We start from the raw sequence: 25,860 nt of genomic DNA, 5'->3' as shown, positions 1-25,860 counted from the left end.
GCTGGGAAATGTCTGGCTGCGAACTGTCTGATTGTGAACTGTCTGACTGGGCAATGTCTCACTGGGAACAGTCTGACTGGGAACTGTCTGGCTGGGATCTGTCTCACTGGGATCTGTCTGACCGGGAACTGTCTGGCTGGGAACTGTCTGACTGGGATCTGTCTGACTGGGAACCGTCTGGCTGGGAACTTTCAGATTGGGAACTGTCTGATTGTGAACTGTCTGGCTGGGAAATGTCTGGCTGGGAACTGTCTGATTGTGTACTGTCTGACTGGGAACTGTCTGACTGGGAACTGTCTAAATGGAAAATGGCGAACTGGGAACTGTCTGACTGGACAATGTGTCACTGGGAACTGTCTGACTGGGATCTGTCTGATTGGGAACTGTCTGACTGGGATCTGTCTGATTGGGAACTGTCTGGCTGGGATCTGTCTGACTGGGATCTGTCTGACTGGGAACTATCTGACTGGGAACTGTCTGACTGGGATCTGTCTGGCTGGGAACTGTCTGACTGGGAAATGTCTGGCTGGGAACTGTCTGGTAGATAACTGTCTGGCTGGGAACTGCCTGACTGCGAACTGTCTGATTCTGAACTGTCTGATTGTGAACTGTCTGACTGGGAAATGGCCAACTGGGAACTGTCTGACTGGGAAATGTCTCACTGGGAACAGTCCGACTGGGAACTGTCTGATTGGGAACTGTCTGGCCGGGATCTGTCTCACTGGGATCTGTCTGACTGGGAACTGTCTGAATGAGATCTCTCTGAATGGGATCTGTCTGGCTGAGAACTATCTGACTGGGAACTTTCTGGCTGGGAACTGTCTGACTGGGAACTGTCTGACTGGAAAATGGCGAAATGGGAACTGTCTGACTGGACAATGTGTCACTGGGAACTGTCTGACTGGGATCTGTCTGAATGGGAAATGTCTGGATGGGAAATGTCTGACTGGGAACTGCCTGACTGGGAACTTTCTGGCTGGGAAATTTCTGGCTGGAAACTGTCTGAGTGGGATCTTTCTGGCTGGGAAATGTCTGGCTGCGAACTGTCTGACTGGGAACTGTCTGATTGGGAACTGTCTGGCTGGGATCTGTCTCGCTGGGATCTGTCTGACTGGGAACTGTCTTGCTGGGAACTGTCTTGCTGGGAACTGTCTGACTGGGATCTGTCTGACTGGGAAGCATCTGGCTGGGAACTGCCTGATTGGGAACTGTCTGATTGTGACCTGTCTGGCTGGGAACTGTCTGACTGGGAAATGTCTGGCTGGGAACTGTCTGGTAGGTAACTGTCTGGCTGGGAACTGCCTGACTGCGAACTGTCTGCTTCTGAACTGTCTGATTGGGAACTGTCTGACTGGGAAATGGCCAACTGGGAACTGTCTGACTGGGAAATGTCTCACTGGGAACAGTCCGACTGGGAACTGTGTGGTTGGGATCTGTCTCACTGGGATCTGTCTGACTGGGAACTGTCTGGCTGGGAACTGTCTGAATGGGATCTGTCTGACTGGGAACTGTCTGGCTGGCAACTGTCAGATTGGGAACTGTCTGATTGTGAACTGTCTGGCTGGAAACTGTCTGACTGGGATCTTTCTGGCTGGGAAATGTCTGGCTGGGAACTGTCTGATTGTGAACTGTCTGACTGGGAAATGGCCAACTGGGAACTGTCTGACTGGGAAATGTCTCACTGGGAACTGTCTGATTAGGAACTGTCTGGCTGGGATCTGTCTGACTGGGAAATGGCCAACTGGGAACTGTCTGACTGGGAAATGTCTCACTGGGAACTGTCTGATTAGGAACTGTCTGGCTGGGATCTGTCTGACTGGGAACTGCCTGGCTGGGAACTGTCTGATTGTGAACTGTCTGGCTGGGAACTGTCTGCCTGGGATCTGTCTGAATGGAAACAGTCTGGCTGGGAAATGTCTGACTGGGAACTGCCTGACTGGGAACTTTCTGGCTGGGAAATTTCTGGCTGGAAACTGTCTGACTGGGATCTTTCTGGCTGGGAAATGTCTGGCTGCGAACTGTCTGATTGTGAACTGTCTGACTGGCAAATGTCTCACTGGGAACAGTCTGACTGGGAACTGTCTGATTGGGAACTGTCTGGCTGGGATCTGTCTGACTGGGATCTATCTGACTGGGAACTATCTGACTGGGAAATGTCTGACTGGGATCTGTCTGGCTGGGAACTGTCTGACTGGAAAATGTCTGGTTGGGAGCTGTCTGGTAGATAACTGTCTGGCTGGGAACTGTCTGACTCGGAACTATCTGACTGGAAAATGGCGAACTGGGAACTGTCTGACTGGACAATGTGTCACTGGGAACTGTCTGACTGGGATCTGTCTGAATGGGAACTGTCTGGCTGGGAAATGTCTGACTGGGAACTGCCTGACTGGGAACTTTCTGGCTGGGAAATTTCTGGCTGGAAACTGTCTGACTGGGATCTTTCTGGCTGCGAACTGTCTGACTGGGAACTGTCTGATTGGGAACTGTCTGGCTGGGATCTGTCTCACTGGGATCTGTCTGACTGGGAACTGTCTGGCTGGGAACTGTCTGACTGGGATCTGTCTGACTGGGAAGCATATGGCTGGGAACTGCCTGATTGGGAACTGTCTGATTGTGACCTGTCTGGCTGGGAACTGTCTGACTGGGAAATGTCTGGCTGGGCACTGTCTGGTAGGTAACTGTCTGGCTGGGAACTGCCTGACTGCGAACTGTCTGCTTCTGAACTGTCTGATTGTGAACTGTCTGACTGGGAAATGGCCAACTGGGAACTGTCTGACTGGGAAATGTCTCACTGGGAACAGTCCGACTGGGAACTGTCTGGCTGGGATCTGTCTCACTTTGATCTGTCTGACTGGGAACTGTCTGAATGGGATCTGTCTGACTGAGAACTGTCTGGCTGGGAACTGTCAGATTGGGAACTGTCTGATTGTGAACTGTCTGGCTGGAAACTGTCTGACTGGGATCTTTCTGGCTGGGAAATGTCTGGCTGGGAACTGTCTGATTGTGAACTGTCTGACTGGGAAATGGCCAACTGGGAACTGTCTGACTGGGAAATGTCTCACTGGGAACTGTCTGATTAGGAACTGTCTGGCTGGGATCTGTCTGACTGGGAAATGGCCAACTGGGAACTGTCTGACTGGGAAATGTCTCACTGGGAACTGTCTGATTAGGAACTGTCTGGCTGGGATCTGTCTGACTGGGAACTGCCTGGCTGGGAACTGTCTGATTGTGAACTGTCTGGCTGGGAACTGTCTGCCTGGGATCTGTCTGAATGGAAACAGTCTGGCTGGGAAATGTCTGACTGGGAACTGCCTGACTGGGAACTTTCTGGCTGGGAAATTTCTGGCTGGAAATTGTCTGACTGGGATCTTTCTGGCTGGGAAATGTCTGGCTGCGAACTGTCTGATTGTGAACTGTCTGACTGGCAAATGTCTCACTGGGAACAGTCTGACTGGGAACTGTCTGATTGGGAACTGTCTGGCTGGGATCTGTCTGACTGGGATCTATCTGACTGGGAACTATCTGACTAGGAAATGTCTGACTGGGATCTGTCTGGCTGGGAACTGTCTGACTGGGAAATGTCTGGCTGGGAGCTGTCTGGTAGATAACTGTCTGGCTGGGAACTGTCTGACTCGGAACTATCTGACTGGAAAATGGCGAACTGGGAACTGTCTGACTGGACAATGTGTCACTGGGAACTGTCTGACTGGGATCTGTCTGAATGGGAACTGTCTGGCTGGGAAATGTCTGACTGTGAACTGCCTGACTGGGAACTTTCTGGCTGGGAAATTTCTGGCTGGAAACTGTCTGACTGGGATCTTTCTGGCTGCGAACTGTCTGACTGGGAACTGTCTGATTGGGAACTGTCTGGCTGGGATCTGTCTCACTGGGATCTGTCTGACTGGGAACTGTCTGGCTGGGAACTGTCTGACTGGGATCTGTCTGACTGGGAAGCATATGGCTGGGAACTGCCTGATTGGGAACTGTCTGATTGTGACCTGTCTGGCTGGGAACTGTCTGACTGGGAAATGTCTGGCTGGGAACTGTCTGGTAGGTAACTGTCTGGCTGGGAACTGCCTGACTGCGAACTGTCTGCTTCTGAACTGTCTGATTGTGAACTGTCTGACTGGGAAATGGCCAACTGGGAACTGTCTGACTGGGAAATGTCTCACTGGGAACAGTCCGACTGGGAACTGTCTGGCTGGGATCTGTCTCACTTTGATCTGTCTGACTGGGAACTGTCTGAATGGGATCTGTCTGACTGGGAACTGTCTGGCTGGGAACTGTCAGATTGGGAACTGTCTGATTGTGAACTGTCTGGCTGGAAACTGTCTGACTGGGATCTTTCTGGCTGGGAAATGTCTGGCTGGGAACTGTCTGATTGTGAACTGTCTGACTGGGAAATGGCCAACTGGGAACTGTCTGACTGGGAAATGTCTCACTGGGAACTGTCTGATTAGGAACTGTCTGGCTGGGATCTGTCTGACTGGGAACTGTCTGACTGGGATCTCTCTGAATGGGAACTGTCTGGCAGGGAACTGTCTGACTGGGAACTTTCTGAATGGGCTCTCTCTGAATGTGAACTATCTGACTGGGAACTTTCTGGCTGGGAACTGTCTGACTGGAAAATGGCGAACTGGGAACTGTCTGACTGGACAATGTGTCACTGGGAACTGTCTGCCTGGGATCTGTCTGAATGGAAACTGTCTGGCTGGGAAATGTCTGACTGGGAACTGCCTGACTGGGAACTTTCTGGCTGGGAAATTTCTGGCTGGAAACTGTCTGACTGGGAAATGTCTGGCTGCGAACTGTCTGATTGTGAACTGTCTGACTGGGAAATGTCTCACTGGGAACAGTCTGACTGGGAACTGTCTGGCTGGGATCTGTCTCACTGGGATCTGTCTGACTGGGAACTGTCTGGCTGGGAACTGTCTGACTGGGAACCGTCTGGCTGGGAACTGTCAGATTGGGAACTGTCTGATTGTGAACTGTCTGGCTGGGAAATGTCTGGCTGGGAACTGTCTGATTGTGAACTGTCTGACTGGGAACTGTCTGACTGGAAAATGGCGAACTGGGAACTGTCTGACTGGACAATGTGTCACTGGGAACTGTCTGACTGGGATCTGTCTGAATGGAAACTGTCTGGCTGGGAAATGTCTGACTGGGAACTGCCTGACTGGGAACTTTCTGGCTGGGAAATTTCTGGCTGGAAACTGTCTGACTGGGATCTTTCTGGCTGGGAAATGTCTGGCTGCGAACTGTCTGATTGTGAACTGTCTGACTGGGAAATGTCTCACTGGGAACAGTCTGACTGGGAACTGTCTGATTGGGAACTGTCTGGCTGGGATCTGTCTGACTGGGATCTATCTGACTGGGAACTATCTGACTGGGAACTGTCTGACTGGGATCTGTCTGGCTGGGAACTGTCTGACTGGGAAATGTCTGGCTGGGAACTGTCTGGTAGATAACTGTCTGGCTGGGAACTGCCTGACTGCGAACTGTCTGATTCTGAACTGTCTGATTGTGAACTGTCTGACTGGGAAATGGCCAACTGGGAACTGTCTGACTGGGAAATTTCTTACTGGGAACAGTCCGACTGGGAACTGTCTGGCCGGGATCTGTCTCACTGGGATCTGTCTGACTGGGAACTGTCTGAATGGGATCTCTCTGAATGGGAACTGTCTGGCTGGGAACTATCTGACTGGGAACTTTCTGGCTGGGAACTGTCTGACTGGGAGCTATCTGACTGGAAAATGGCGAACTGGGAACTGTCTGACTGGACAATGTGTCACTGGGAACTGTCTGACTGGGATCTGTCTGAATGGGAACTGTCTGGCTGGGAAATGTCTGACTGGGAACTGCCTGACTGGGAACTTTCTCGCTGGGAAATTTCTGGCTGGAAACTGTCTGACTGGGATCTTTCTGGCTGGGAAATGTCTGGCTGCGAACTGTCTGACTGGGAACTGTCTGATTGGGAACTGTCTGGCTGGGATCTGTCTCACTGGGATCTGTCTGACTGGGAACTGTCTGGCTGGGAACTGTCTGACTGGGATCTGTCTGACTGGGAAGCATATGACTGGGAACTGCCTGATTGGGAACTGTCTGATTGTGACCTGTCTGGCTGGGAACTGTCTGACTGGGAAATGTCTGGCTGGGAACTGTCTGGTAGGTAACTGTCTGGCTGGGAACTGTCTGGTAGGTAACTGTCTGGCTGAGAACTGCCTGACTGCGAACTGTCTGCTTCTGAACTGTCTGATTGTGAACTGTCTGACTGGGAAATGGCCAACTGGGAACTGTCTGACTGGGAAATGTCTCACTGGGAACAGTCCGACTGGGAACTGTCTGGCTGGGATCTGTCTCACTGGGATCTGCCTGACTGGGAACTGTCTGAATGGGATCTGTCTGACTGGGAACTGTCTGGCTGGGAACTGTCAGATTGGGAACTGTCTGATTGTGAACTGTCTGGCTGGAAACTGTCTGACTGGGATCTTTCTGGCTGGGAAATGTCTGGCTGGGAACTGTCTGATTGTGAACTGTCTGACTGGGAAATGGCCAACTGGGAACTGTCTGACTGGGAAATGTCTCACTGGGAACTGTCTGATTAGGAACTGTCTGGCTGGGATCTGTCTGACTGGGAACTGCCTGGCTGGGAACTGTCTGATTGTGAACTGTCTGGCTGGAAACTGTCTGGCTGGGAACTTCCTGACTGGAAACTGCCTAAATGGGAACTGTCTGATTGTGAACTGTATGGCTGGGAACTGTCTGACTGGGAACTTTCTGGCTGGGAAATGTCTGGCTGGGAAATGCCAATCTGGGAACTGTTTGACTGGAAAATTTCTCACTGGGATCTGTCTGACTGGGAACTCTCTGGCTGGGAACTTTCTGACTGGGATCTGTCTGACTTGAAACTGTCTGATTGTGAACTGTCTGGTTGGGAAATGTCTGACTGGGAATTTTCTGGCTGGGAACTGTCTGGCTGGGAAATGGCTAACTGGGATCTGTCAGACTGGGAACTGTCTGGCTGGGAAATGCCTAACTGGGAACTGTCGTCCTGGGAACTGACTGACTGGGATCTGTCTGATTGGGAACTGTCTAACTGGGAATTGTCTGATTGGGAATTATGTGATTGGGAACTGTCTGATTGGGAACTGCCTGACTGGGATCTATCTGATTGGGAAGTGTCTGATTGGGAACTGTCTGGCCGGGATCTTTCTGACTGGGAATTATGTTATTGTCATTTCACACGGTTTTCTACAATCTGTGTTGAGCAGATTACAATAAGTAAATATTTCAGACGGCGGGTTTATTGTAACTCGTGTTCTGCGTTTCAGACGTTGCTGCAGCTCATTGAACTCCTCACCGTCCGGCTGGTCCGGAGCAAAGCTGATAACTAGTGGGAAAAGATTGTTCTCAATTTTACCGGTGAGCAGTGGATAGAGAATTTCTGTATGTCCAGGGAGACATTTCAATACACCTGTGGCCGCCTGAAGCTGCACTGGAGAGGATGGACACAACCACCTGCTGCAGATACTGAAGGAGATGGAGAACAGCCTTGATGCTTTACCTCCTGCCTTCCAGCTAATCACTACACACCTCTTCATAATAAGCATCATGTTCTGGAAGTTCCAGACAGAACATACATGTATACATGATGTACACATTTAAAGAGTATTTTTTTTTCTGTGTTATGTACAAAATAAAGATCTCATCATCTGCTATTAAGCTTTGTGTGTTTTATGGAATCATCAGTAGAAAGGTGGAGGAGTAATCCGTCACCGAAGGGTTGGCTGTGACTGACTTATGGTTTAGAATTATGAGGACATAGTCAAACAGATTTAGCGTAGATGAAGGTAAAAATATAAAAAGGGTGGTGAAATGTTTACAGGTGTGTAATTTGTGTCCACAAGTATTGATGCCAGAGCTTGGTTAAACACGATAAACTTCGTTCTGTGATATGGAGCATATTATAAAGTTGATAAACTAATGTAATTTACACCCAGGGATAAGACTTAAAATGTAGCGACCAAAGATGGATTATTTAATATTTCATAGCTGTGATAAGTTAATAACTACTCAATATTTTTATTAGCTAATATTTTATAGATGTGGCCAAAGCACATCTAACAGACACAAACTTCAGACTCTTCACAAAGTCATTTATTTTTTTATAGTGAATACAGCAGAGCAAAAATAACTATTTACATGTGTGTATATGCTCTGCATATCACACTGGCTTTTCCTGCCATCCTGTCCAGGACACCCAGAGACCCTCCATCACAGATCTCCGCTGGCTTCACCTCTGCCTGTCAAGCTGCTCGCTCTTCTGCCTCCTTTGTGCCTGTTCCTGAAAGACTTCAGGATGTTGAAGTGTGGATGGCTTTGCCTCTGCTGTTCCGCATCTAACAGCTTGTCCTGCGCAGCAGCCAGAAGAGTGTCGGCCCTTTTCCTATTTCATGAAAAAAAACAGGGTGGACAGATACTTAACACACAGCAACTATGATCAAATTTGTTGAGTTGTAATAGTGACACTCAACAAGATGCATGTACAATGCAGTAGGATGTTTTTACCTGGCAGCTGGCTGATGGTTGACGCTGGCTCTGGTAGTTGCTGAATGGATAAACATTTTAGAATTAAAATACAAGTTATAAACATGAAGGATGCTAATAAAGCCAACATCTCATTATAATATATAGTGTAGAATTCTCAATTGTCCAGGAGTGCACACGTTGTAATAGCAGTAATTTAAAATGGAATTAAACATAAAAAAAAAAAAAAGTTCAAGTCCAGTTGAAATGACTGAGTCTGCTTTTACAATCAGTTCTGTGTGGCTCCATCAGTCCCATGAGCATACATGTTTACATTTAACTTTATCTCCAGTAAATCAAGAGCAGAGATTTTTATGTGCATTAAATCTACTTTCTTTACCTGATCGATGCGGCGAGGGCTGCTGGTGGCAGCAGGAGCATCCAGGATGCTGTTCGGCTCCTCTGATGAAGTAAACGTGGATCAGAACCATATTATATACAAAAAAGATGGAAAACAGGTAAATAGATCCGCTCAGTTAGCTGGGTCGTATCTGATAACAACTCATAGGTCTATACAGAAGCTTTAATGCTTCTTGTCCTGTTTACTAACCTCCAAACTCCTCTGAAGATGTTTTCACTCCGGATGATCGCCTCTGCACGCAGGAGTCATTTGCTGCGGCGTTGACCGAGTAAACATGTCGGTGGTACAAGCTGTCCAATTTACTGTTTTTTCGGTTCGTCCCGCTCCAGTTGTCGTGGTTCTTAACTTATTTGTAGTCTTGTGTGCGTTTTCTACTTGCGCTGTTTCGCGTTATCCCGCGTTCTCTGACTGAGAGCTGATCGTCAGGAATATTTTTATATCAAAACCTCTCTGAAGATCCTCTGTGGCGTAGACGGTCAGAAGAGCTTCGACCTCGTCGGTCCATTTATCGCTTGCTCTGTTGTTGTTTTTGTCCGTATGTGCAACCGTGTTTTTTAAATGTGGCGGGGACACAAAATGCGGAAATCTGGCAAGGGGCGTAGCTACCAGTCACCAAACACCTACGTCATGAGGGTTCCTATAGAACCCCGTTCAGACCCTGCCTCGGAGCAGGAGCTAAAATGGTTCTAGGAACTGGGGGCTTTGGTCCCTAGTTCCTATATGTCGGAATGCGCGAAAAAACGGCCTGGTTCCTGAAAAGGTTATAGGAACTACAAAAGGTTCCTACAGTTGGAAAGGGGCTCATGTTTCAGCGTGAGAAATCAGAGGATTAGTGTGAGAGTCTCACAGCCAACGCGTGAGAGTTGGCAGCCCTGTAAGAAACTGGTTCAACGACAACATAAAAAAAGGACATGTGTCACGTGGCAAAAAGCAACCGTGTTCAGCAGCCTGGATGACTCCATAAATGTCAGAGACCGAGGAAGATAGCGGCCACAGGTGTGTCCTTTACCTCTGCATCGTCTGCAGCTGGATTAAACTCAGTCCGACGTAATCATGTACTAAGTCGCAATTACATTTTTACTGACAGTATTTTAGTACATTACGTTTTTGTCTACTGCAGATTTTTCCTTAATGTTTTGCAGAGTTGAAGTATGTTGCACAAAATTAAACAGAATCGGTTTGGTTGAGCTCTAGAAGCCTTTCTCTAAAATGAGTTAATAGAGGTTTGTTGGGTGGTAAGAGCATGATGAAAACATCTGCCCTGAGCATCTATGTTTTGTGCGAAATGTGATCCATGGTACTGAATGTGTCTTTCATAATAGCAGTTTAGGTTCTTTGATTACCTGATCTCTGCCTCAGTTTGTCATTTGATTATAGTATGATTATTGACTAAGATTACTTTTATGAATGAAATGTTATATTTTCTGTTAGGCTACAAATGTCGGTCACAGCTGATATTAGATAACCTGCACTTTAGACTATGTGCAATTTTTCCCCCTTTTTGTAATAGTAGAGGAAATACTTTAATGGCATTCTATACATTTGTGCTTAATGTGTTTTTGTTGTTGCGACGTATGACTTTTTTTCAGCTTATCTGTCACTTTGTAGGTGCTCCTGATGATTGTTAAATTTGTTTTTATTACAGAAATTGCCGACGGTTTTCTGTTCCCTTACAGGTGTAGCAGCTGATGCTGTTGCTTTCTGTCGGTGTATCCTTGTCTCCTTTTTCTTTCCTTCATTCTGTTTTCTTCTGTTCACTCTCTACTTTCTTTTGCTGGTTTCATGCCATAAAGTGACAAGTTAAAAAAAAAAAAAAATAAATAAAAAAAAAAGATTTCCAAACGGAAGAATAAATGAATATTAAGATTTCCAATTTAAATTAAATGGTATTTTCATTTTTTCTGCTATAATTTTAAACGTAAATGTGTTTTCCCCACAAAACTTTACGGTAAATGGACGTTTCAGACATACAAAGACCAGACATCTTAAGTTTACAATGACCTGGGTTTAGGAGGAGATTTTGTTCTTCACCGTGTTTTTGCTTCACACATCTGGATGTGTGGAACTTTCTTGTGGAGCTAAATTAATCTGCGGGAAATGTTTCTGTGAGGGACCTGAGACGCCGGGTTCCACTTCCGGTCGTTGTTTGTATCAGAGATGGCGTCTACAGCTCATGAGTTAACACTGATCGGTCTGTGTGATGGAGAGCTGGACTTTAAAAGACACCAGTCCTCATTTCTTACAAACAAAGTCGGGGGTCAACCGGACTGGCTTCCAGTCATCTCCCGCCACTTTCCCCGCTGCAGACGCTGCGGCGCCACGTTAGCTCACGTGGTGCAGGTGTATTGCCCCCTGGAAGGGTCTCCTTTCCACAGAAACCTCCACCTGTTCGCGTGCTTGCGCGCTGAGTGCAGCGGACAGTCAGAGTGTTGGACGATTCTACGCTCCCAGAGTGCGGACGTGGAGGTGGCTGCAGCGCAGACACGCACGCGGCGTACACCGCCTCAGGAAGCAGCTCCGTCCACCACCGACTGGTGTGACGGCGCGGATGACTGGGGCATGGAGGGGGAGGAGAGTGGAGATGCACGGGGAGGCCTTGAGCAAACATCTAAAGTTCTTCACGCAGAAAGTATGGCTGAAAACGGATTAAAGACTATTTTGTGTGAAAAAACAGAGTAATTTATCAACTTATTAAAGTATTTATGTATTTACATGTATTACTAACATCTATAGTACATGAAGAATGTGTTCAGATGTTAAAGGTTGTCTTTAGATGTTTGCTGCTCTTAAGACAGTCTGCAGTTATCCCGGGTTTTGTTCAAACACAAATGTAACATTGATATTAAATTTTGTAAGTATTTATCTTAAAGGTTTTCTGGCAGCATAAAGAACTAGAATACTTAAAAATAAAAAACAAGGAAATGATAAACTATACATATGAAAAGAATTTCAAATCTAATGTAAAATATAAATAAATCAGGCCACTCTGCTGTCAACCAGGAATACACAGCCTCTGACTGAACACTGCGTTATGGAAGTAGTGTCTCCAGATCGCTCGGGTTTTATTCACACACCACATTTTTCTGTTATTTTATCAAAATTCCTAGTGTGGATCAAGTCTGATTTATAGTTTATCTGTCTTTAGTTTCCACCTGAACCTGTTAAATGGAACGTGTACAAACCTACCAGCCTGACTGTGATTAAGCAAGTTTCTCTGTCTAAACTGACATGTCTGCTTGTCTCCTTAGAGAATCCTCAGATGAGTGTGACGGACATCAGCAGTCAATTTCAGGTCCTCAGTCTGGCCCAGCTGAAGGACATCCCTGTCTTCCGTCCATTCTTCATCAGTGTAGTGGAAGAGTCTGATCTGCGTGGAGAAGACGGTTATTTGGAGCATGCTCAGGAGCTGCTGAGAGACTACGAGAAAAGAGAGGGCGTAGCAGTGGGTCAGCTGGAAGAGAGCAGAGCTGGTGGTGGGGAGGAGAAGTACGAGAAGACCAGACCCAAACATGGAGATGCTGCCTTCTGCAGGTTCATGAAGACCATCTCGTTGTGTCCAGAGCAGATCCTGCGCTACTGCCGTGGTGGGAAACCTCTCTTTATCTCCAAGCCGCCATCCAACATGGCAGAGCTGGTTTCGGCGTGCAGCTCCTGTGGAGGGCCGAGGACGTTTGAGCTGCAGCTGATGCCTGCCCTGGTCAGCTTGCTGCAGGGGAAGGATGGCGGCTCGGAGACAGAGCTCGAGTTTGGGACAGTGTTGGTTTATACCTGCACAAATAGCTGCTGGACATCCGGATCCAGCTTGGCTCTGGAGGAGTTTTGCTACGTTCAGACAGACCCGGACCAGCAGCTCTTTAAATGACTAGACCGATAATAAACAGTCTGTCGTCAGTCAAAATAAGAAAAATCTGCTTCTCTGTTAATCTCTCATGCTTAACTATGCACATTTTGGTCTGTTTGGACCATGTTTCCTCCTGACGCACTTTGGAATTCAACTTTCAATATTTCAAATAGGTTAACAGAAAAATGTGAAAAAAAACTTGGAGTGACATTAAGGATTTCACCCTGTTTTTTTCCCATAAAACCAAGTCTGAACATGTCAGAGATCATGGTTGTTCTAGACCCTCATCCATCCCTCATCAAATGACTCCAGACTCTGAGCATCACATGTCATTTTTACTTTAGCTTAACGTTACATTTCAGTGTCTGACAGGTCACACCACATCAGCTCGGTTTGGACAGCAGTAATGTAGCTCAAAGGCAACAGAAGAAAAGTAATTAGCTGACGGACTAGTTTTTACTGGACCCCATCCAGAATATCAAAAATAGATCAATTACTGGCCAATAAAAGACAGGGTGCATTTCTGTGCAACTTTAGCATCTGTGAAGACAAACTGATTGTTTTTAAGTCAGATTACAGCCCTTCTGTCATGTTTTACATTTCCTCCAATTTGGTTTGGAAAAGTCAGAATCTTTGGTACGTCTGTGAGGTACGAGTTGGTTTCAGTAAATTCCTGAGAAAGAATGAAACTTTAATGTGGTGGTCAGCTGAATGGAGCCCACACACTCCTCAGTGAAGCTGCTGTTTGGTTTCCAGGCACTAGAAGATCACTTTGGGGCACTTTGTACAACATCCAGACCATCGTCAGGGTCTCCACCGAAAGGCAGGGTGGTGTCGCTGGATTTGAGCTCCCAGCTGTACTGGTGGAACTGGTCACGCTGGTCAGGCTGCATGCTGGTGCTCAAACTGACGATGTCTCTGTCGATGATCTCGTTCACTGAAAGAAAAGAAGCAGGAAACAAACTATAGTAGAAAAAAATAACTGTCATTTTTTCTATTGGTTAAAACTTTTTTCAGTGGAGATTTCCACCACATCTCAGTCCAGTTCGGATCTTATGAGGCTAAAATTTTCAGGAAAGGGCAAAAAAAATGCTGGGAGACTCTTCAAGACCACACCCCTGTTCAGTTAATGCACACATTAAGAAGCAGCAATCCTAACATGTATCGTAATAAAATGTCTGGGAGAAACTCCACTAAAAGACTCTACCAAACTTTGGCATCCAAACCAAACACAGTTACATGACAGTGTCACAGAAACATGAGAACAGCAATGTCCACTTTAGGGCTTCTGCTAATTTCTTCACTTCAAGCAAACCACACAAACAAGGAGTGACATGAAAGCAGAGACTCTGCTGGTTACAGAGACATCTGTCTCATCACTGTGGGACTAAAATTCTGGAGCTAGCAGCCAAAACCTTAAACCAGGTCTTACTTTTACCGTTTGTGGTTAAAAGTTTGATTCCAGCTCTAACTCTGCTAATGTGTTCTATTACTGCTTTGTTTGACATGAACCATGAAGGTCCTGCTGGTTTCCATGGAGATGAAGGAGGTTTTATAGTGAAGGATTCTCTCTTCCTATCATATATTATCTTGGGTTCACTTCTGTCTGGACCCTCATGGTGTTTCTAAGGTGAATGTGGGGGCTGATCCTCCTGACTCTGACTATTGATAGAGGTAGGGCTGGGGGATATGGTTTAAAAATAAAATCTCTGATTTTTTATAACCAAATCCGATTTCCATAGATTTCTTTTCCTTTTCTTTTACAAAACATAATTAAAAACATTTATTTGTTTATATAGATTAATGCCAGCAAAAAAAAGCACATAATGTCGTAGCTTTTCCACCATATAAACGACTTCATATCTTACATAAAATGCAACACAACTGTATTCATGATCTCTTTCCATCTAGATCCTTATCGTACAGGATCCACTGCAGAAATAATTCCCCTGATGTAGGTTGTCTCTTAACGAGAGTTTGTAGGCTAATGTTGACTCCTGCATCTCGTAGAGAGCAGCATTTCTCACTGCAGTTATACGCACAGCTAAATCCTAGGCATGAGTGGAGGGTCACTTCGCTGAACATCTGTCAAACACTGTTCTGGTGTGGAGGGACGGCTAAGTCTGCTGCTAACTAACTATGGAAAAAAATCCAGATTTTCATGAAAATAAATCTCCAGAAATGGAAAATTCGATTTATTGATTAATCGCCCAGCCCTAGATGAAAGTGTCCATCATCATCATCATCGGCTGATGGCTTCCTGAGATATTTACCTGCATAACACCTCTATTAATCATCTGGAAAACTGATCAGGTTCACTTTTTTACCTTCTACTGTAGCACAGTTCCTCATCACATTACTCATTTCTAGAACTACTTTTAACCACTACTACTACTACTACTGTACTACCAAGTACAGACCATTTACCATTTACTCATTCTTAGGAGTACTTGAACTCCTAAGTGAATTGGGCTTCTATGCTCTGGCTTTCACTGAAAGTAATGTGGTTTTCTATTCATCCAAAGCTTTATATCTTCATGTCACAGCTGGACTTAAGGATACGTCTTTATGACTTTTAGCTTTCGTGCTTGTACAGAATCGATGACTGCAATCCTACAGAAACAGATGAAACACAATTTTGTTTTAAACCAGAAATAAACCCACACTTTCTCTGCTGGTTTGGGGTAAAATCCAGAGAGAACTCGTCGTCTTGTTTAAATTGACAAGCAGAAATGAAGGAGTGGACTGCTTGTATAAACCTGTTCTGTAGTTCTTTGCACAACCACATGGGGGTGCAACAGAGCTTTGAGCATTCTCCAAAATGCATCCATTTCTTTTTAAATGGCACGTTTGTGTAGTTGTAGAAGACAAACTGGCTTAACTAAATGTTCTGCAACCTGTAATGAACTAGCGATAAGTAATGAAGTCATAAATTAGTGCTGTAGATGATGGCATGCTGTGCAGGATGAGTTTACAGTGGGTGAGAAATGCAGTTTAGTATTATTAATAGCATCAGTGAAATCGGCTCTGTGGAGTTTATTTGCAGGGCAGCAGATGTCTCTGTAGTTTATTCATAGCTCTGCTGTGAAACCTGAAGCTGACTGAGCAAACACACTTCAGCAGTCCAACAATTATAGCAGGAGGTTTAGGTACCAAGATTTTTCACTTAGAAAAGTGGCCATATCACCATGTGGAAATCATTATTTACAACTTAAAGGGGCCCTATTATGCTATTTCGACTTTTCCAAGCTTACTACAGTGTTACAGTGTGGAAGCTCTTTCGTCAGTTCCCACCGTTGCCATCTTGGTAGCATCACGCGAGGTGGAGCTGAGAGGGGGACTGTGATGGTGGGGGTGGATGATTGACAACCACCAAACTCTAAGCTGCCTGTAGCTAAGAGCTAACCCGGAGCTAACAGTACCTAACTAGCTAACGGAGGCAGGCGGGCTAAAGCTAAGGCGTGCTGTTAGTCGGCTAAAAACCGTGGTTGTGCTGCACTCTCCCTTCTTGCCACGGATATTGGATACCTGTCAATCAAAAGGCCACGCCCCTAATTATGCAGAATTTCAAGATTAAATAACATCTAAACAGATGAGTTAGAAAAAATTCACCCCCCTCACAGTTGTAATGAAGGTAAACTTGACCTATTAATCCTAAAATGGATTTTTGTACCAGGCTTTAAACATGTTTATTTATACTGTGAAGTCTTTTTAACATGGGAGTCTATGGGGATTTGCTCTGTTTTGAAACCAGCCCCCAGTGGATGAGGGGGGAACTGCAATTTTTTTGCACTTCCACATTGGCTTCACATCTTACCGTCTGAGGTTGCCGCTTGGTGGGAAAGCTACATTTGTTCAAATTCCCGAAGGAAACAATGGTTAGACATTAGTGGATGGAGTTTGTTTTTGGGAGCTAGCCACAGAGTTGCGCCAACATTTGTATTTGTGACCAGTGCTTACCTAAAGACTGCTGGATGAATAAGGCCCCATTTAAAACGAGGAATTTGTGACCAGACTTTAGTTGAAAGGAGGCTCTGTTCCTACAATCAAGGACCATGTTTCTGATCCTGAGCCACAAGCTGTAAGTAAAACCGAATAAGTTGTCTGTTTAGTTTAGATAGTGTGTGAACAACGGTCAAACTAAAGGAATTAACCCACACTTACTTTACCTGATTGTTACTAGCAGGTAATACACATGTAATGATGACCAGAAAGTTAGTGATCAACACTGTAGATGGAAATACAAAAACCTAACAACCAGGCTAAAAACACCCAGCTGATTAGCCACGTGAAACAATAGATGTACATGCAGTGGCTAGAACAATTATATTGTAACAATGCATGAAAGTGTTTGCAAATAGCACCATTACCCTCTCTATTTGATGGCAGCAGATGTTTTCCACCTCTGTTGGCATTGTGGTGCATTTGCCACACGTACGCCTATTAACAGGAGAATGTACAACTATATAAGGCGAGTGAAGGTTGGCAAACATTGGACCATAGCTGGTAAGCAGAGTATTTACCAGATCCGCCCTGCTGTTTTTTTGGGGTCTGATTCGGGTTCCAACATGTACGGCCGTAGCTGTGTCCCAATTCAGGTTCGGCACACTTTGAAGTGCCGATTCGTCGGCTACATATGTCATGGTGGTGCGCCAAGTACTGTCCCAACATAAAAAATTAGAAGGAGCCTCCGAATACACCCTTCATATCCGCACTTCGTTTGGCCCTAAACTAAGGCTGCTGGTGATGCATCCTTGACGGCCTCTTTTCTCCCAGAATTCATTGTGCACAAGACTGTGGCGAATCAGCAGGTGTGTCCCAATTCACAGTCTGCACACTAAGGAGGGTGCAGACTATGTAGGCTTTGGAGTGTCCTCTGTAGGCTATACACTTCGAAGTCCGCTTAACGTTTGTGAAATGGGACAGCCTACCTAGTCAACAATAAAAAAATATAAACCTCTGAAATTACTCATAGGACACTTCAGTGGACATTAACTAACAACACTTGATTAACCCTCAAGTCATCTTTGACCTTTACACTCCCAATTAGTCCTGAGGAGCAGCAGGAAAAGTCCTGCTGGCAAGGTGCTGACAGTCACTGGAAGATGTGGCTATTGTTAGTATTCACACACAAACACACAGTACAGAAAACATGAAGGAATTAAATGTTAGAGCTTTGTTCTTAATTTTAGGAGTTCTGGGAGTGTTTTAAGGTCATACTATGTATTTATAAACATATATATATTCTAATTATTCTAATATTTTAAATAAGTGAATCGGTTTCACTGTTCATGGTGTCGTCACCGTGATTTAGGTTTTTCTTTAAACTGTGTGGTGCATGATCATCGGCTCTCAGTTTGGAGAAGCAGAAAGAAACTGTAATGGAACAGAGGAATTTTTTTTTTTTGACTATGCAGAACAACTTGAGTTGAACCAAACTGTGGCCTTAAGTGTTTAACAAGGTCTATTTGTCTGCCTACTACCTGAAATGTCTTACCCAAAATAAATTAAGTATATATTCATAACTACAAGGGCTGTATGTGCAATCTTGGTCTCAAAAGAAAACAGAGACAGGTGAGATTACTACAGAACTGTCAGAATCAAGATATGCATTACTGTGTCAGAGTAAATTCACCTGGAATACAGTAGGAAATGTAAATGGTTGTCTCCTCCCAAAAGGAAGGCACATTACTCTTAATGCAAACCAGAGGACAGCAGCCCAATTCATGTAGGAATGAGTAGAGCCGACCTAGGAACGTGAAAGTAGTCCTAGAAATTAGTGAAGTAATCCAAGGATTTAGTAACATAGTCCTAGCTAAAAGGACGTATAATATCAGCTCTCTTGTGGGCAAGGAGTCTGACCTAGTGCACAAGGTCACCTGAAATTTAAGTGATGTTTTTTTTGTTCGACTTCTGTGCTTGTCGCCGAACAGCATGTTCAAGCATAATGGTGTCCACATGTGCACCTGGCACCAGGACATTTTAGGCCACAGTTCCATTGTGACTTTGTTGTCATGTCATCGGACTTGCGGTCGCATATCTTGGACACTTGAAAAGAGGGGCGGAGTTGTGAACTGATCAACACCTGGTGGTGAGTTGACTCCAATGGTGGCGGAGTCCCTTCTTAGAAAGATCTTCAACTCGCACCTCTGGCAGAGCTTCAACCATGTCCATGGCGAGGCAGGGGACATTGAGTTTGAGTGGGATGTGTTTGTGCATTGTTGAGGCGGCTGACCGGAGCTGTGGCTGTAATGCGGTCAGTACCTGTCATGGCAGTAATCACCAAACCCACTGGTGGACCTCAGCAGTGAGGGATGCCGTCAAGTTGAAGAAGGAGTCCTACTGGTCCTCTTTGGCCTGTGGAACCTTGGAGGCAGCAGAAGGTACTGGCAAGCCAAGCAGAGTGTGGCTTCAGTGGTCACTGAGGAGATGGCAAGGTAAGGTAAGTTAAGTCTCAAATGTAAGTCGCTTTGGATAAAAGCGTCTGCTAAATGACTGTAGAATAGAATAGAATAGAATAGAACAATATTTGTATAGCACAATTCAACGACAGGGTGATTCAAAGTGTTTCTGTCCAATGCCCGAGGCAGAAACTCGGGGTGGGGTTTTCACCCTGGCTGTGGAACAGTGGACCAACTCAATATCCTTTGCAGGGTCTTGGAGGGGGCATGGGAGTTCAACAAACCACTCTACATGTGCTTTATGGATATGGAGAAGGCATTTGACGATGTCCCCTGGGGTGTCCTGAAGTGGCTGCTCCAGGAGCATGGAGGACCAGACCACTTGTACAAACTTGTACAAGCTGTATGGTCTCTGTATGACCGGTGCCAGAGCTTGGTACGCATCACCAGCAGTGAGTCGGATTAGCTTTTGGTAAGGATTGGAATCTGTAAAGGCTGCCTTTTATCACAGATTCTGTTCATAAACAGAATTTATAAACATAAACAGCCGAGATGTTGAAGGGATCCAGTTTGGTGGGCTCTGGACTGGGTTGGGAATCAGCACCTCCAAATCTGAGACCATGGTCCTCAACCAGAAAAGGGTGGAGTGTCCTCCCCAGATTGGGAAAGAGGTCCTACTTCAAGTGAAGGAGTTCAAGTGTCTCTGGGTCTTGTTCATGAGTGATGGAAGAATGGAGTGGGAGATTAAAATGTGGATTGGAGCAGCATCTGCATTGATTTACTGGGCAATCTACGCTTCTACCCTCACCTATGGTCCTGTGGGTAGTGGCTGGAAGAACAAGATTGTGAATACAAGCGGCTGAAATGAGCTACATTTATAGCCTGGCTAGGCTCTCTTTTAGGGATAGGGTGAAAAGCTTGGTCTGTGAGGGATTCCGAGTATAACTACTACTCCTCTATATCCAGACAAACCATATGAGGTGGCTCGGTCATCTGAGTCGAATACCTCTTGTACTTCTGCCTGGTGAGTTTTTCCAGGCATGGCCCGCTGGGAGGGTGCGTAATAGAAGACCCAGGACCTACGTCTCTCGCCCGGCCTGGGACTGCCTCGGGATCCCCCAGATGAGCTGGAAGAAATGACTAGGGAAAGGAAGTCTTGGTTTCCCTGTTTATGCTGCTGCCACCATGACCTGATGGAGTTCCTGCTGTGTTACTAATTCCTAGGAATTAGTAACACGGCAGGGCTTCAGACTGCGACCAAATGGTCGCATTTTGCGACTAAAATGTGAGACAGTGCGAGTGAATTTTTCATCTACTCGCGCAATGGCAACCAAAACATTTGCCGATATTTTTCTTGTAGTAGTTATAACGGAATTTATTTGGTCGCTAACAAACTTCTGCTCCCCTCGTCAAACCCAGTAGTTCGCAATTACGCGCAAATCCGCTGCTGGTTTGCTGACTCGAACTAACCTCAATACGAGAAAAGGAGACGAACATCAACGAAGAAGACAGCCAATGTGTGTGAGCGGGGGCGAAAGAGCACTGTGATTGGCTTATGTGTGGAAAGAGGCGGGTCTTGTGGAAATTTAGAGGAGCATCAGTCCCTGAAGTTGTTTATTACCAGGAACTACATGGACCAGTCGTACCATGCCCTGTGGGGGATGATGGGGACAAAGTTGCCGTTCTGCTTCGACTACAGCATGAAAATCAAATCAAATCATCAAATCTGATTTGATTTGATTTGACAAGTTCTATGTCTGCTTGTTTTGTATTACTGCAACCAGTAAGATGTTTGTTTTTTTATGTTATATCAACTGCAAAAAAATGTGAATTGTAAACATTGTAATTTCTGAATTTATTGTTCAAGTATTTATCACTAATACAGTGAAAATGAGAGGAAATGTGAATATTTGCTTTGCAAGGTGATTTCAGTGTGCACTCCTAAATGTTCTGCTTGCGCTCCTGAACATTTAAGTTAGTGTCCACTTTGCTCCTTGTAAAAAACGTTAGTCTGGAGCCGTGCAGAGTTCTAAGAATTTGTAAGGTATTCCTAGAAATTAGTAACATAGTCCTACGAATTAGGAAAATAGTCTAAGGAATTAATACGTTCCTAAGAATTAGTAAGATAGTTTTAAGGATTAGTACAGTAGTCCTAGGAAATGGCACAGAAATGTCTATTGGGTAACAAAACTAGAAGCTATAAATGTGAACCTAAGCAGAACCATACGACAACGCATTTCTGTCTTGAACAGTTCCAAGACAGAAGCCATCCTTGTTGGTATGCCACATCAGCTTCGCTCTTGCACCATCACCAGTATCTGCTTCTCTGACCAAAACATCCGCCCTTTCCACATCAGTCACCAACCTGGGTGTTCAAATGAATCCTCAACTCATCTGTGACACACTTCATTCTACCATCTCAGGAACATCGCAAACCTCTCTCCAGCCCTCACCCTGGCAGATGCAGAGAAGCTTGTCCACGCCTTTGTCTCCTCCAGGCTGGACAGCTGTAATGGACTTCTCATTGGGATCTCTGGCAAGAGCATTCAGAAACAGCAGTATATCCATAGCAGCCCTGCCAGGATCCTGATGAGGGTTAGCAAATACGATCACATCACTCCCATCCTGAAATCTCTTCACTGGTTCCCTGTCCCACTCAGAACTGATTACAAGAGTGCATTACACTTAAAATATTGGTAACGAAATGACTTTACTGGACTACAGTAACGTGTTTTTCTGCGTTACTCGAGTCGTGTTTGCCTATGTGTAAAGGTCTGATCTGTTTTAAATGGTACACGCATGCTGCTGCCTGTGTGTGTGCTTGCCTGGGCACGTTGCCATAGAGATCGATTGTGCACCAACTAAAGACAAAGAAAAATGAAGCTAGAGAGTCGGAGATATGGCTTTTGGTCAGTGGCAATATTAGTATTATTTTCAGTTCATTCCAGTTTCAGTCCAAACTGGTGGGGAAAGATCCTGCTCGCCGGTCAGTGGAAGGAGTCCTTCAGCATACGACCCACCTAAACAGGCAGCCGCCCTGCCTAAACAAGCATCCGACCCGCCTTAACAAGCAGCCGACCCGCCTAAACAAGCAGCCGCCCTGCCTAAACAAGCATCCGACCCGCCTTAACAAGCAGCCGACCCGCCTAAACAAGCAGCCGCCCTGCCTAAACAAGCAGCCGACCCGCCTAAACAAGCAGCCGACCCGCCTAAACAAGCAGCCGACCCGCCTAAACAAGCTAAGCTTTTTTCAACATTCCCTGGAGCGCAGCAGCCGGTAAGACAGAAATGAACAAGCTAGTTTCAGGTTCATTGTAGGAGGCATGCTCCCCCGTCAACTATTGAATCGCCCAGGTTTAGAAAATACTAGATAAAATGATGATGAGACAAGTGTGGCCATTTCTTCCCACAGACAGGGATGTTGTTCTTGTGGTTTTAAAGCCATTTCATTTACAATATACAGTAAACACGCTGCAGACAGGCAGCGATGTTTGTCCATGTCTACACGGTGAATTAAGAAATGGTAAAGTAATAAGTAGTGAAGTTACTTTTCAAATGCAGTAACGAGTAAAGTAATTTCATTATAATTCTCAGAAGTAATTAGTAACTAGTAACTACCACAACACTGCTCCTTACCCACCAGTGCATCCACAAACACGCCACCCAATGTCTTAAGGAACTCACCCCCCAGACCCCCTCATGCACCCTCTGTTCTGCAACCAAAAACACCTTTCAGGCCCCCAGAACCAAGTTCCGCACCATGGGATGTAAAGTGCAATTAAAATTAAAATTAAAATTAAAATTAAAATATTATTATATCCATATATTATCTATAGCGCTTCTTCCATTGAAGGGTGACGGGGAAGCTTGAGCCTAACCCAGTATTTAGCAGGTGAGAGGCAGGGTACACCCTAGACAGGTCACCAGCCCATCGCAGTTATTATTATTATTATTATTATTACTATATTAGCAGAGTTTTTTTTAGATGGGGAATAAAACTTTTCACAAAAAAAACAGCAAAAGTAAGGTGTGATTTTTGGGCTGCTAGCTCACCTCATTTTTGTCCTACAGTGATGAGACATATTGTAATCAGCAGACTCTCTGCTTTCATGTGACTCCTTGTTTGCATGGTTTGCTTTTAGTGGAGAAATTACCAGACGCTCTAAAGTGGACAGTGCTGTTCTCATGATTTTGTTACATTCCCATAGCATTGCTTTAGGTAGGAACTATGTTTGCCAATAGATGCCTTTTAGCTGAGTTTCTCCCCGTCATTTGGTATGCAACATGTTGAGAAGCTGCTTTCTAGTGTCTTAAATACGGTTAAAAAAGATGAGTGGCTAGGAAGTTAAAACATCGGGGAGTTTGCTTCCTACCATCATCCAGCGTTATTTCCTGGAGGCCCAAACATCCCAGATTAAGCTGGTCCTCTGGCTCTTGCTTGATGCTCAGCACTTCTGGGCCAGAAAGCAGTGAATCCTTCTGAGGGTCAGCTGTGGTTTCTAAAGTACTCCTGGAACTTAGAAAGTGAGACGGCTTCCTCAGAGGTACACCAGGAGAGGTGTGGCGAGGGGCATTTAGGGTCTCAATGGAAACAGAAGAGGCTTGTGGAGGAAGCGTGGTGATCTGGGCAGGAATCGTGGTGATCTGTGCAGGAATCGTGGTGATCTGTGCAGGGATGGTAACTGTCTGAGGAGGCAGGAGTGGAAATAAGTTCTGAAGAGGGACTGAGGAGGTCTGAGGAAACATTAAGGAGGCTTGAAGGGGAAGTGAGGCGGAGGGAGGACGGTGGAGAAGAGGGGGGTTTGGAGAAGGAATACTATGTTGCACTGGGAGGTCACAGGAATCATAACAAGCCACATCCGGCCCGACCATTCGATCCTGGGAAGGTGCATGACTGGAGGAAAGAGAGAAAGCTGTTGGGTTGTTTGGGATATGATCCAGAGCCCAGTGCTCCTGTTTGACTCCAACAGGAGAAAGATGGTCACATCTGACCCCTGGCAAGTAGGTGAAGCTCTGCATTAGACTTCTTCTTCTCTTTCCATTTGAGATATAGAACTGGACCTGTACTGGACTTGTCATCCTCTTATTGTAGGGAGGAACCTCCACTACGATATTGGACTGAAACACAGAAACAGAACATGTCAGGAGGATGACTGTTGTCTTTTTAAATAATAACACAAAACTTTCAGAAGGTGGAATTTAAAGTAATACAAGTAGAAAATTATATTTCTATCTGCTCATGTACAGTTGGGACCAGAAAAAAGAAAGCTTTTTAAATCTGTCACATTTTCAGTGTTATGTCTGAAGCTCAGGTTTAAAGCTGAACACTGCACAGCTAAATACATTTCCATCTCTTTATTTTACCCCAAAACCTTAATTTATCACTACTGGTGAAAAGTAATGTACACAGAATAATGTTTTTCTTGGTAAAACATTTTTTATATAAAACCAAAAGAAAATACTCATGTCTCTGACAAGCCTTAATGCTCCACGTAGGTCCACGGAGGCTTGACATGCAGCTCTTCTAGACCTAACGCGAAACCCCTGCTTGCAGCAAGATTATGTGGAAGTATTAGCTTGTGATTGGATGGTTTGTGATTATGTGTTTCTGAATTTCTGGAGCTTCTCACTGAATTTGTGCAGTAAACATGGAAGAAAAACTGCAACATGGTGCCATAACCCTACATTCAAATAGCACATTTCACCAGCGTCAGCTACGCCGGCCTCAACTGGAAGCCAGTGGAGAGCGATTAGCAGCAGAGTGACATGAGCTCTTTTGGGCTGGTTGAAGACCAGACGTGCTGCTGCATTCTGGATCATCTGCAGAGGTTTAACTGAGCATGCAGGCAGGCCAGCCAGTAAGGAGTTGCAGTAGTCAATGCGTGAAATGACCAGAGCCTGGACCAGGAGCTGGGCCATGTGTTCAGTCAGGTAGGGTCTGATCCTCCTGATGTTGTAGAGAGCAAATCGGCAAAACCGGGCAACCGAGACAACATGGTCCTTAAAGGTCAGCTGGTTGTCTATCATGACACCAAGATTCCTGGTAGAAGACGTAGACACAAGCGTGATGGAGTCAAGCTGCACGCTTATCTGTGGCGGTAAGGAAGGATTGGCTGGAAAGACAATAAGCTCAGTCTTGGACAGATTTAGCTGAAGGTGGCGATCCTTCATCCATGTGGAGATATCATCAACATGCTGATATTCACAGTGAGACGTTGTGTTGTCAGGTAGGAAAGAAACGAAAAGCTGAGTGTCATCTGCATAGCAGTGGTAGGAGAAACCATGAGAGTTAATGACTGCACCGAGTGAGGAGGTGTATAGTGAAAAGAGAAGAGGGCCAAGCCCTGAGGCACCCCTGTTGTCAGCCTATGTGATCTGGACACGCCCCCTCACCAAGATGCTTTGAATGATCTTCCTGTGAGGTAGTACATGAACCACAAGAGGGCAGATCCTGAGATGCCAAGCTCCGAGAGGGTGGAGAACAGTATATGATGGTTGATCGTGTCAAAGGCAGCAGACAGGTCCAGCAGTATAAGGACTGAGGATTTACCAGCGGATCTGGCAACCCGTAGGGAATCAGTAACTGACAGGAGAGAAGTTTCAGTAGCGGCCTTGCCTTTAGCCAGACTGATATGGATCAAACAGGTTGTTGTCTTGGAGGAACTGTGAGA

At 45.5% G+C, this 25,860-nt stretch overlaps 2 protein-coding genes across 2 annotated transcripts in view; one reads left to right on the top strand and one right to left on the bottom strand.

Annotated features, from left to right (window-relative positions):
• Positions 1-10,977: 10,977 nt before the first annotated feature.
• pdcd2l (programmed cell death 2-like) lies at positions 10,978-13,401 on the top strand. Its single transcript, XM_041997065.1, has 2 exons — positions 10,978-11,576; positions 12,196-13,401. Exons 1-2 carry the CDS (start codon positions 11,105-11,107, stop codon positions 12,807-12,809), a joined length of 1,086 nt encoding a protein of 361 aa, XP_041852999.1. The 5' UTR covers positions 10,978-11,104; the 3' UTR covers positions 12,810-13,401.
• nfatc3b (nuclear factor of activated T cells 3b) overlaps positions 13,103-25,860 on the bottom strand; it is a 27,688-nt gene continuing 14,930 nt past the window's right edge. Inside the window, exons 9-10 of the mRNA XM_041997064.1 lie at positions 23,563-24,307; positions 13,103-13,725 (exon numbers count right to left, since the gene is read on the bottom strand). Of these exons, the coding sequence (XP_041852998.1) occupies positions 13,556-13,725; positions 23,563-24,307 (915 nt within the window). The 3' untranslated portion in view covers positions 13,103-13,555. The remainder of the gene's footprint in view (positions 13,726-23,562; positions 24,308-25,860) is intronic.

This window comes from Melanotaenia boesemani, chromosome 10, assembly GCF_017639745.1.
Source record: "Melanotaenia boesemani isolate fMelBoe1 chromosome 10, fMelBoe1.pri, whole genome shotgun sequence".
Lineage (NCBI taxonomy): Eukaryota > Metazoa > Chordata > Actinopteri > Atheriniformes > Melanotaeniidae > Melanotaenia > Melanotaenia boesemani.
Note: the sequence above shows the minus strand (reverse complement) of the source record. Positions and strands in the feature narration are given on the sequence as shown.

Bases quoted from the DNA above. Each gene is read 5' to 3' on its own strand.
- pdcd2l (XM_041997065.1), top strand. From the start codon at position 11,105: ATGGCGTCTACAGCTCATGAGTTAACACTGATCGGTCTGTGTGATGGA. The intron at 11,577-12,195 runs GTATGGCTGAAA...TTGTCTCCTTAG, and splicing joins TAAAGTTCTTCACGCAGAAA to AGAATCCTCAGATGAGTGTG.